The following is a 13,220-nucleotide window of genomic DNA, read 5'->3' as shown; positions in this document are numbered from 1 at the left end:
TAAACCTGCCTGGTTTGAATTTAAACAAATGTTTGGCAGTTAACTGTTCCCTTGTGCATTCGCTTTGTCAATACTTCTACCAATCAGCATTCTTTTCTCTTGCAGCATAAATTCTCGTTCCATGTACAATTAATATTCTTGCGAATCTGTCCTAATGAGTGCAAGATGAAAAGCTTTGGCAGCAATTATCAGCAATATTCAAGTTCTGTACTACCAAACAACTAATTAAAAATATTTTAATGTACATTCATGTAAAGACTTACTGAAAAATGTAATCTTAGTTTAAAGTTCCTGGGAAAGGATATGGGTAGGAGAAAATGGAAATGGAGTAGACATTCCTGTAGAAGGGTTAGAAGCAGAAACAGCACAAATCTGATGGGCCAAGTGGCCTCCTTCTCAGAATGTATGTTCCATTATTATATTTTTGGACCAGACCAGTTAAAGCTACTGAACATATCATTATATAAATAACACTAAATTGTTCCATTTAGGAAGTAATGTTACAGTTCCCTGAAAATTATATCATTATATACAGTACCTTGAACAATACTATATGATGTGCGCATTATCTAGAACAAAATACATGTAGAGTATACAGCATCTCAAACAGTCTAAAATAGTATACCATGTAAGTGTACCATGCTGCATGTTCTACTCTAGTCAGTCACCTGAACTTGTCGCAGAAGTCCCATTAAGTTAAGTGAAGTTGATTGCCATTTTCAGTGATTGTATCTCTCAGGCGGAAACAATACTTCCTGGGAGTGCTAGCTGCTCCTGAATGAACCATGGTCCCTGCATCCAACTGGAGTTGAAACGGGTTGTATGTGCCCAATGACCATCTCCCCAATAGTGTGGTAGATCATGGGAGTACCAGCCAAGAACATATGTAAACACAAATGATACCAAGCTTGCCTAAGGGTGTCCTGATATAAACAGCATGTGTTGCCAGTCACATAATTTGTTCAAAAATAATTTGAAGTGTTTGGAAAAATAAACTTCCCATTTTTGAAACAGTTGACAAATTAATTCTGCGTAATGACATAACCCTTACTTCAGATCGACTATTGCTTGTCAGCTTGCAGTGGAGACATTTTTAATAACTCATTTATGAGATGTGGGCATTATGGATTTATTGGCTGCCCCTAGAATTTTTTAAATTTGATTTTTTGGGATGTGGGTGTTGTTAATGAGGACAGTTTCATTGGCCATCACCAATTTTGTTGCTAATGACTCTCAAGAAGGTGATGGTGAATTGCCTTGAACCATTGCAGGCCTTGCGGTGTAGGACTCACAGTGGTTTAGGGAGAGAGTTACAGTGAAGGAGATTGCCCTGGGGAAGTGATGTTGGACTGCCTTCTTGCACCATTGATAATGGTTTGGCCATTTCAGAGGTAATTTAAGGGGTGACCCTGTTGGGAGCAGGACGGCAGACACATAAGCTCAGGCAGGATAAAGGCCACAGGTTTCCTTTGCTAAAGAACATTAGTGGATCAGTTAGGTTTTAATGGCAACCAGACAGCTTCATGATCACTTCTAGCGATACCAGTTTTTAAAAAATCCTTGACATCCTCCCAAGAAGGGGCGGCACAGTGGTTAGCACTGCTATCTCACAGGGACCCAGGTTCAATTCCAGCCTCGGGTGGCTGTATGGGGTCTGCATGTTCTCCCCGTGTCTTCATGGGTTTCCTCTTATCAGTGGTGTCAGGTGAATTGTGTATTATTTCACATACTGCCCTAACTAGTTACAAAATAGCTTTGATTCACCTGATTTGGGAGTGTACCTGTAGTTTTTGCATAGAATTATACAATGAACAGCACAGAAAGAGGCCATTCAGCCAATATGTTTATGCACCACTTCATTATCATTTCTTTCCTCTTCATTTCATTATATCAACAGATTCTTCTATTCCTCTCTCCCTCATAGGTTGGTCTATACATGGTACCTGCCAAGTGGAACACTGGTTGTCTCTCAGTCATTTATTGGCTGATTGGCCAATAATAGGCTGGAGGCAGGACTTCTGCCCTACAGGAAAAGGAAGTCTCACCCCAGGGACTTGCACTCAAGCACTTGCAAACTGAAGGCTTGCAATGCTGGATTAGGATTTGGCTAAGTAATTGGGGATCTTGCCAGTGCCAAGCAGGCAGGCCCTGGCATGGGGTGTTTGAGAGGCTAATGGAGGAAGGACAACCTAGTTATGGAAGGTGGGTTTACACCTTAAGGAGGAAGCACCCCCATGTCATAGAAACCTGTTGAGCTGATCACTCGATTGGGGCATCTGCCATCATTGGCTAAATTCTGGTACTGGTGGGTAAGGTCTTTAAGTGGGAATTAACTGCCCACTTAAGGGCCTCATTGGTCCTCTGGTGAATAAGCCACCCAAAACCACCCCTGCACTGATTTAATTGTAGTAGGGGCAGGAACATGAAGGCAGTCAGTTAGGAGGCCACTCACTGGATTTAACAAGCCCCTGACCTACAAACGTTTTAAGGGCAGCACAGTGGTTAGCATTGCTACCTCTCAGTGCCAGGGACCCAGGTTCAATTCCAGCCTCAGGTCACTGTCTGTGTGGAGTTTGCATGTTCTCCTTGTGTCTGCGTGGATTTCCTCTGGGTGCTCTGGTCTCCTCCCACAGTCCAAAGATGTGCAGGTTGGGTGAATTGGACATGTTACATTGTCCCTTAATCCCAGGAGGATTAGCAGGGTAAATACGTGGGGTTACGGGAATAGGGTGGGATTGTTGTCAGTGCAGACACAATGGGCAGAATGGCCCCCTTCTGCACTGCCGCATAAAATCCATCTTCCCCTTAAATGCAGCTATGCTGTTCACCTCAACCACACTTGATGGTAATCAAGTTGTCACCACTCTCTGGGTAAAGAAGTTTCTTCTGAATTCCTTATTGGATTTATTTAAATATGGGAACAAATCACCAACATAGCAGGGAACAAAACAACACTTTACAAGCTGGGAAAGAAATAACCTGCAGGTTCTCTTCTGTCTTCAATTTCAAGTTCTTCCAAGGAATGTGAAAATACAATTTCACTTGTCCAGTGCAACCGCTGTTATTCAAAGTCCACAACATATGGTGACCAGTGCTGCACTCAAAAACCTTCAGTGAGTACAGATCCATTATCATCTAACGATAGCCTGCAGATATCCTTCAGAGATTTACAAACTGTGATCCACATTTTTACAATTAGAAATTGAGGAATACAGGACAAGATTAATTGTAGTATAGATCCTGGTGTTGTTAACCATGACAAGGTCCTGGTATTGTGAGTCGAGTTATTGGGCTAGTGGCTGTTTCACGCAGGGGATACCCATGGATATGTGGCTTCAGCCATGTCTCAAATTGGCTCCACTGTTGCCATAGCTTTCGCTGCTTGAGCTAATTCCAGCAGAGCTGCAAACTGGGTAAAGGTTGACATCTGCAGGCCCAGACTCTGAACCTAGGAAACAGACAGATAAACATCACTGACGCAAGAAAGACTGGTCACATACCTCTGCAATCGATTTATTCACAACAGCAAATTGTTAAAGTATCGCTAGAACAACACTGGGTTACATTTATGAAGAAAGCTTGAAAGGTTGGGGCCTTTCCACAGAACTGAAGAAGGTTAAAGGGGAACATAAGGGATTATTAAATTATTCAAGCTTCTGAAAGTATAAATAGGGCAAATGGCTACCAAGGGACAGAGGGTAAAGGTCATCATCAGGCAAAGGGTGAGAGTCATAACTAAATACAGGCATCCCCAGTATAGTATCCCTAGAATCCCCACAGAGCAGAAGGAGGCCATTAGGACATTGAGTCTACATCGATCACAATCCCACCCAGACCCTATTCCTGTGACCTCACATATTTACCCTACTAATCCCCCCTGACACTAGGGTCAGTTTATCATGGCCAATCCACCTAACGTGCACATCTTTGGACTGTGGAAGAAAATTGGAGCACCTGGAGGAAACCCATGCTGACATGGGTAGAACGTGCAGGCTCCACACAGGCAGTGACCCAAGCCAGGAATTGAACCCAGGGCCCTGGCGCTGAGAGGCAGCAGTGCTAATCACTGTGCCACTGTGCTGCCCACCTTCTTATTCTTCCTGCACAATATACCACTCACACTTATCTATATTGAAATATATTTACCAATAAAATGTTTATTAATATCTTCCTGTATTTTGTCACGGTTCTCCTCTGTATTAATAACATTCCCACCCTGATTTGGTATCACCAGCAAATCTAGAAATTCCAAATGCTCCAGCCAAAATCAGATTAAATTGTGAGTGGCAGTGAGTAACAGTGGTCCTTACAAACAGCAATTCCCACCAAACAGCATCTCCTTTAAACACTTGCCAGCACAAGCCACTATCAACTTACCTGATTCCACAGGTATTCAACATCGAAAGCGAGTTGTAGCCGGATTTTGTTGTCGTCACTCATGCCGCTATTTGTTCCTGCATTGCTCGCAGCTGCAGATTTCCGCGCTTGTTTCAGTCGCTTGAGACTCTCCTCCATCTTTTTAACCGAGCTAAGAACGTCTGAAATGGTTTCGTAATACCTGGAAAGAGGAAGCAGGCTACTTTTGACATTGATTTTGAGAACCAAAGACTATTAGAGAGGGATTTCCAGTGTTTAGGCACAGCAAGGTATAGTGTAGAGATGAAAATCAGGAATTTGGGAATTGGAGGAATGCACAGGTCTCAGAAGGTGATAGAGCGGAAAAGAAAAAGCAAGGAGTGAAGCTACAAAAACAGTTATTAGAATTGAAAATCGAGGTGATGGGAATCAATGTAGTTTACGTAGCACTTCATAGAATCTCTATAATGCAGAAGGAGCCCATTCGGCCCATCAAGCCTGCACCGACAACAATCCCACCCTATCCTCGTAACCCCATGTATTTACCCTGCTAGTTCCCCTGACATTAGCGTCAATTTAACATGGCCAATCCACCCAACCCGCACATCTTTCGGAGTATGGGATGAAATCAGGGCACCTGAAGAAAACCCACCCGAACACGGGGAGAACATGTAAACTCCACACAGACACTGACCCAAGCCGGGAATCGAACCCGGCTCCCTGGTGCTGTGAGGCAGCAGTGCTAACCACTGTGCCACCCCTATCACTTGGTGTGATAATAGCAAGATAGTTTGTTATTGCGATGTTGACTGAAGGATAAACATTGGGCATAATTTGAGCAGAACTTCCCTGATCTCTCACAGCACGGAGCTGCAGTTCTCAGGAAATATTTCACGCACAATTAATTACTATCTAGTGCAGTGGCTACTGCTGTCAGAGATTTAGCAGTCTATGCACAGCAAGAGATACAAGCAATAATGAAAGAGACAAACAGGCAATGCTGGCGCTGGTACTTGAGGAAGCAACTTTGGCTGTAACACCCTGAAAATTTGTGCACTTCCTCAATTAATTCTGCAGGATCTTCCAATATTCACTTATCACCAGAACAAGAGAAAGCCACGTAACATCACACCTGCAAAGGACTACAGTTTCAAAAATGCAGGATTCCCTCAGTATTGCACCCTGCATGAAACAAAATGGTCAAATATAATATCAATTGTATTATGTGGGGGAATAACTGGCATGAGAATGACCTATTATTCAGTGATGGCTTTATATCATGGGATGCTTACCTTTCCGTGCTAACTCTGAGGGCACCTGACAGCCATTCCTGTATCCTGTTTTCTTTCACAACGCTGCTGTATTGACTTTGAAGATGGTGCAGTGGTTTCAAGGCATTTTCAACATACAAGGAAGCCTTGACAGGGACCTCCTGATATAAACAAAATACAATAACATGCATTAAAATGGATGTTGTTGGATGCTGGAAGACAACAGTGAACAGGAGTTTAGTCCACATTGGTCATGTCAGTATGAGAAGGCATGGGTTTCAGTCCAGACAGGCTCATTTAAGGTGCTCACAGCAAGCTCCAACAAGCAGCAAGGTGATAACCACATAATGTTTCTTACGTGGTGTTGTTTGAGGGATAAATGTTGACCAGGCCACTGGAAGAATTCCCCTTCTTAGAGAAGGTACCATGTAATTTTTTTACATCCATCTAACAGCACGGATGAGTTGGTTTAACGTGTCTTCCGAGAGACTGTGCAGCACAGGGTACTGCAATATCAGCTTGGACTTGACATTCCAGTCTCTGGAGTACAACTCGAACTTGGGGTTACAATATTACCCACTTAGCCACAGCTCAACAGCATGGCGGCACAGTGGTTAGCACTGCTGCCTCACAGCACCTGAATCTGGGTTTGATTCCCAGCTTGGGTCACTGTCTGTGGAGTCTGCATGTTCTCCCCGTGTCTGCATGGGTTTCCTCCAGGTGCTCTGGTTTCCTCCCAGAGTCCAAAGATGTGTGAGCTAGGTGCATTGGCCATGCTAAATTCTCCCTTAGTGTAGCTGAACAGGCGCCGGAGTGTGGCAATTAGGGGATTGTCACAGTAACTTCATTGCAGTGTTAATGTAAGCCTAGTTGAGACACAAATAAATTTTAAAAAGCTGATATCTAATCTGTGGAACATAAAGTCCTTAGTACATTAGCTATTACCTCACCCTTCATTCTGATACGGATCCATGTCCAACTACTCTTCACTCTCTATGACTGAGCCAATTTCATCTTCATTGCTATGTTGTTTTTCCAGCCTCGTTGCCCAATCTCCTGTCCAGTAAAGTCTGAAAAGTTGCTGAAAAGCCAATTACACAGAACCCATTGGGTGGAATTTTCAGGCCATTCCCGCTGGCAGGATCTCCTCATCCAGCCAATGGCATCCCCACCCCCCATCCCCGTATACCTGCCAATAACCACCACCGCTGTGGGTTCTCCAGCAGTGGAGAGTACAAACAACAGGAACCCCCATTGACAGCAGTGGGACTGGACAACGGCCAATGGTGGGTGTCTCCACTGTTGCACAACATGCCGTGGGGCTTGGGGACAGAAAATCCCACTCATTGTCTACTCAAAAGATAACATACCTGTAATGATCTTGCTCCACAAATGCCTATTGTCTCTCCCTTGTCTCTCCAGGCACTTCAACATTCCTTCCTTCCTCTGCAATGCCCCATAATAGGCCATAAGATAAGATACAGGAGCAGAATTAGGCCATTTGGCCCATCGAGTCTGCTCCCACACATCTTTGGACTGTGGGAGGAAACCAGAGCACCTGGAGGAAACCCATCATGAGTGATAAGTTTTTCAACCCCATTTTCCCATCTTTTCCCCATAATCTTTGATCCCCTTAGCAAGAACCTATCTATCTCTGCCTTTAATACGCTCAATGACCGGACCTCCATAGGCTTCTGTGGCAATGAATTCCACAGATTCACCATCCTTGGACTGTTGTAACGAATCAGGCTCTTTGGCTTTTTGCTCCCAGGGTTAGTTTTGCCCTCACTTTTTAAATAATAAGTTAGTCATTCCACTTGCTTTTGGGAAATCTCCAGGTACCACCCCAATTTCCTGAAGTATCATTTGGTGCACTTCATTACCTGGCGTTATTCTGGTCTATTTTATGCTCATGATTAGCAGGGAAATAACCAGTGAATCACAGAAGGAGGCATTTCGGCCCATCGCGTCTGTGCTGGAATCTTTTCATTATGATATTCATTTGTCACTGTTGACTTTTCTACACATAGTAACAGAAACACAGAGGAGGACAAGTCAAAACAATTATTATACTCGCCTTGTTTGTCCTCCGATATAGCCTGGGCACTTCTGAAGCATTTTTAAGATAACTGTAACAGGCTTCACTCAATTCCTCAATAATTCTGTCACTTAACACAGGTAAGTTGCTGACCACCGACACCCGAGAATCTGCAAGGGCCTCTGTTGGGGGAAAGAAAAAACAGAAATTACAAATGAAGTGTACAATCACGGAATTAGTGAGGAATTCTTTAACTGATTTTAGCCTCGTTTTCCTCCGTCAATGATAGCATGACTTTACACGGTATTGAAAATGGATGTGACACACTGAATGAGTAGTCAGTGTGTTAACCAGCGGGAGTGAGTTTCCAAGTATTAGTTTTTGATGTGGGAAGGTAAGAAATGGGGACAATATTTAAGCAAATGGTTAGTTATGGAAAAGCAGGAGTGGGATTGCCCTCCTCCGTTCAAAATGAACGCTGGATTGGTACATTGTCTGAGACTTCAGTGCAGTACTGAGGGAACACTGCATTGTCGCAGGTGTCATTTTTACAAGGCAGTAGTGGCAACTCTTTCAGTTTCAATGCTGTAGCTGAAGGTTCAATCGCACTATTCAAACAGGAGCAGGGAGATCTCCTGGTTTCTTGGCTAACAGTCTTCCCTCAACTTAAAACAAATAATGAATTGCTCCTTTAGCTCATTGATGGCCAAGAAATTTGGCCATGCACAAAATGATTGCCACAGTTTGCCTACTAAGGCACCTCACTAAAGTGTTTGAAATGTTTCTGAGAGACATAACAAGGTGCTTTACGCTAATCCTGGTCTTTCTTTTAACAATACACAAGAAACATTATAGTTTCCTCCAAGTGATCTGTCAATTAGGGCCATGTCAGCCGTGCCTCTCAAGATCATGTGATTCAGGAGGTTGTGGGTTGAAGGTCAAATTCGGCCACTTGAGCATCTGACCTATGGACTCATACTCCTACTGTAATATTTAAATAGTGCTGGACTATTAGAAGTTGTGACATTAAACCGAGGCCCTGTCTGCTCTCTCAGATGGGTTGAAAAGATCCCATGACACGACTGAAAAGAGCAATCGGAGAGTTCCTGGATCCATATTTATTCCTCAACCAAAATAACCAAACAGATTATCTGTTGATTATCACAGAGCCTGCCTGGGACGGAACCCCCCTGGGGAACAGAGATCCCCTGAGGGACATAATGTGCTCAAATTGGCTGCTATGTTTCCTACAACTGTGCATACACTTCTGTCTGTACTTCACTGGTTATAAGGGCTTTGGCATATCCTGAGGCCATGAAATCACAAACACGGTGACACAGTGGTTAGCATTGCTGCCTCACAGCGCCAGGGACCTGGGTTTGATTCCCAGCTTGGGTCACTGTCTGTGTGGAGTTTGCACATTCTCCCTTTGTCTGCGTGGGTTTCCTCCAGGTGCTCCAGTTTACTCCCACAGTCCAAAGATGTGCGGGTTAGGTGAACTGGTTGTGTTAAATTGCCCCTTACTGTCAGAGGGACTAGCTAGGATAAATGCATTGGTTTACGCAGATAGGGCCTGGGTAGGATTGTGGTCGGTGCACATTTGATGGGCCAAATGGCCTCCTTCTGCATTGTAGGGATTTTATGAATATCTCATACAAAAAAACTAATGTTTTACAGCATCTTACCTGAAATGAGAGAGAAATTTGTAAACCCGATATTCTCCAGCCTAGGTTTAATCATCTCCAAAAGGTCTGGAAGCTGCAAAGAAAAGGGTTTAAAGTTTAAAGGGAACAACATGCTTTCTAACAGTTTCCTCCCCGTTTCTTTCTTACCCAAGATTATTAACGTGTGTTGGGATAGAGTTTTCAGTTTTCCAAAGCCCAAAAGTACACTGAGCCAGTAAGCACTCCTCTTGCAGAGGTCCAGAGTAAAGGTTCGAATGTCATTCAACCAAGAAAGGTATCACAAACAAGCACACATTCAGGCATGGGAACTCAAAACTCATGTTTCCCTCTTCCTTGGCCAGTGGCACTAGGGACAAGGAATGGCATCTTTACCCGTGAACCAGCTGGCTTTAACTGGACGCCACTGATAGGAATGAATACATCTGGAATAAAGTCCTCTCAGCCCTCCAACATACCAAAATAGAGGGCTGTGGTTGGAGTTCGGGGCTCAGACCTAACTACCCTGACCAATATGGTGAATTTAACAAGTTCAGGGAACTGGGGAACTTGGAAAGCTGAAATTAACCAGAGGCCAACTGTTCCCACTTTTGATGAGGGGGAGGGGATAGTGGGGACAGAGCATCCTAATCCCTCGGCCAATACAAGCAATCTGGAAGGAAGGAAGGAAGAACTTTCGATTCGAGTACTGGAAGATCTGATACTGGAACCCATGTTTCTTAAATTAGTCTCTAAAGCATGAAATCAACTCAAACCTGTTCATGGACCTTGTCCAGATCTGAGACCACATACACAAGTTGGCTAACGGAAAGCGGTGGTACAACTTTCACATCTGCAGTCAGCCCGTTTCCCGGGTCCTCGTTACTTCCATTTGGAGATGTCAACATGTTGTTGCTGTTGGCAGTCAAAGATTTTAACCCGTCCTGAGTAAGGTCCTTGCTTGGTAGTGCAATTTTCAACTGTGGAAAGGAATAAGATGAGATATAGCCACTGCTTTTGTGCCATCACAGTGCACAAGTGCATAATGTTATATTTTCAAACAACCAAATAGCATAAAAAAGGAGGCTATTCAACCCATTGAGCCTGTGATGGCTCTTTGAAAGAGCTATCCAATCAGGTCCACACTCTCAGCTTTTCCCTGAGCTCTGCAGATTTGATCTTTTCAAGTTATTATAGAATCATAGAAACCCTACAGTGCAGATAGGGGGCATTCTGCCCATCGGGTCTGCACAGACCACAATCCCATCCAGGCACTACCCCCATGTCGCTACATATTTTACCTGCTAATCCCTCCAACCTATGCATCTCAGGACACAAAGGAGCAGTTTTTAGCCTGGCCAATCAACCTAACCCGCACATCTTTGCACTGTGGAAGGAAACAGGAGCACCCGGAGGAAAGCCACGCAGACAGAAGGAGAATGTGCAAACTCCACACAGACAGTGACCCAAGCCGGGAATCAAACCCAGGTCCCTGGAGCTGTGAAGCAGCAGCGCTAACCACTGTGCTACCATGCCGCCCCTATATCCCATCCCTGTTTTTATAAGTTAATACCAAATCTGTTTCCATTTCTTTTTCAGGCTGTGCATCCCAGATTGCATTAATTCGTGTAAAATAATGCCCATTCCCCCTCCCCTCCACCACCTTTTTTAAAGCAAGTTAGCTCCAATATCTTAGAATCATAGAAACTCTACAGTGCAGGAGCAGGCCACTCGGCCCATTGAGTCTGCACCACTGGGTGGCACAGTGGCAAAATGGTTAGCACTGCTGCCTCATAGCACCAGGGACCCTGATTCAATTCCAGCCTCGTGTCACTGTGTGGACTTTGCATGTTCTTCCCAAGTCTGTGTGGGTTTCCTCCCACTGTCCAAAGATGTGTGGGTTAGGTTGATTGGCCATGCTAAATTGCCCCTAGTGTCAGGAAGATTAGCAGGGTAAACATATGGGGTTATGAGAATTGGGCCAGGGTGGGATTGTGGTCGGTGGGCTGAATGGCCTCCTTCTGCACTGTAGGGATTCTACGATTCGATGGTTCTCTGAAGGAGCATCCCACCCAGACCCTTTCCCTGTAATTCCATGTATTTATCCCACTAATCCACTAACCTACACATCTTGGGACACCATGGGGCAAGTTAGTATGGCCAATCAACCTAACCCGTATATCTTTAGACTGTGGGAGCAAACCGGAGCACCCGGGGAATATATCATCCAGTTACTGATGTTCATGCCAGCTAGAGAGTAATGGCCCTATTTATTCTACCAACTGGCCATTAAATCTCCCGTTAGCTTTCTCTACTCAAAGCGGAGCAGGTTCGAAGGGCTGAATGGACTACTCCTGCTTCTAGTTTCTATGTTACCAGTTTTAGGCACTGTGGCACAGTGGTTAACACTGCTACATCACAGCACCACTGACCCAGGTTCGATTCCTGACTTGGGTCACCGTCTGTGGGAAGTCTCCCCTTGTCTGTGTGGGTTTCCTCCATGTGCTCCGGTTTCCTCCCTCAGTCCGAAAGACTTGCTGGTTAGGTGCATTTGCTGTGCTAAATTCTCCCTCAGTGTATCCGAATAGGTGCTGCAGTGTGACGACTGGGGGATTTTCACAGTAACTTCATTGCAGTATTAATGTAAGCATACATATGACAATAATGAATAAACTTTACTTTTACTTTTTAGGCCTTTAAGACTGGTGAGCTTCACCAGTTGAGTGGCAATGTCTCCACGTTCACACGCGCTGACGCAGTTCAATAGGGAGGTGAAAAGCCCATCGTGGGTTAGGAAATTAAAGAGTACAAATGATTCTTAAAAAGCGACTGAAACAAGTTTTAAAGTGTGTTGCACCTTGCAGACAAGAGGATTAAACTCTGATGAAAGATGAATTGTTCCACCCTGGTGTTGCTCACCTAGTGATGCTTTAATTATAGTCATGGTGTTAACATTGTTTAACCCAGCCTGTCCCTTTAAGGCTGGTCCTCAGGTGTCCTTGTGAAGGGAGTGGACTATATAGCCACATCCTGCTGTTTTTTGTTATTTGTTCTTGGGATCGGAATGTTAGCAAGAGGAGGATTTGTTGCCCATCCCTAACTGCCCTTGAGAAGATGGGGGTGTGTTACCTTCCTGAACTGCTGCAATCCAGGTGCAGGTACACCACAATGAAGGAACAGTGATATAATTCCAAGTCAGCATGGTGTATGACTTAAGAGGGCAATTTGCAGGCGATGGTGCTCCCATGTGTCTGCTACCCATCTTCTTCTAGGCAGTAAAGGTCACACGTTTAGAAGATGCTGCTGAAGGAATCTTGAAGAGTTGCTACAGTGCATCTTGTAGATGTTTCACATTGCTGCCACTGTACACTGCTGGAGGGAGTGAATGTTTATGGTGGTGGATGGGATATCAATTGAGTAGGCTACTTTGTCCTAGATTGTGTTGAGCTTCTAGAGTGTTGTTGGAGCTGCACTCACCCAGGCAACTGGGGAATATTCCATCTCACTCCTAACTTGTGCATTGTGGATGGTGGACAGGCTTTTGGAAATCAGGTGGTGAGTTACTCACTGAAGAATTCCCAGCCTCTGTCTTGCTCTTGCATGGTAAGAAGTCTCACGACACGAGGTTAAAGTCCAGCAGGTTAATTTGGAATCATGAGCTTTCGGAGTGCTGTTCCTTCATCAGGTGAGTCACTCAACTGTTCAACTTGTTGGACTTTAAGCTGCTGTAGTGAGACTTCTTACCGTGCCCACCCCAGTCCAACGCCAGCATCTCCACAACACGGCTGCTCTTGTAGTCATCATATTTATATGGCTAATCCAGTTCCACCTCTGGTCAATGGTAACATCTAGAAAGTTGACAGCGAAGGATTCAATGATGGCAAAGGTGATGGG

The 13,220-nt window shown here is 44.5% G+C and overlaps 1 protein-coding gene across 1 annotated transcript in view; it reads right to left on the bottom strand.

Moving 5' to 3' along the window:
• Positions 1-15: 15 nt before the first annotated feature.
• Positions 16-13,220, bottom strand: part of cog2 (component of oligomeric golgi complex 2) — a 69,577-nt gene continuing 56,372 nt past the window's right edge. The window contains exons 13-18 of the mRNA XM_080191923.1: positions 10,103-10,306; positions 9,351-9,423; positions 7,705-7,847; positions 5,649-5,788; positions 4,378-4,558; positions 16-3,448 (exon numbers count right to left, since the gene is read on the bottom strand). Of these exons, the coding sequence (XP_080048049.1) occupies positions 3,347-3,448; positions 4,378-4,558; positions 5,649-5,788; positions 7,705-7,847; positions 9,351-9,423; positions 10,103-10,306 (843 nt within the window). The 3' untranslated portion in view covers positions 16-3,346. The remainder of the gene's footprint in view (positions 3,449-4,377; positions 4,559-5,648; positions 5,789-7,704; positions 7,848-9,350; positions 9,424-10,102; positions 10,307-13,220) is intronic.

Source organism: Carcharhinus amblyrhynchos, chromosome 7 (genome assembly GCF_965287045.1).
Source record: "Carcharhinus amblyrhynchos chromosome 7, sCarAmb.v2.hapA, whole genome shotgun sequence".
In the NCBI taxonomy this organism is placed as follows: domain Eukaryota; kingdom Metazoa; phylum Chordata; class Chondrichthyes; order Carcharhiniformes; family Carcharhinidae; genus Carcharhinus; species Carcharhinus amblyrhynchos.
The sequence above is the reverse complement of the archived record's forward strand: the minus strand, read 5'-3'. Positions and strand labels throughout refer to the sequence as shown.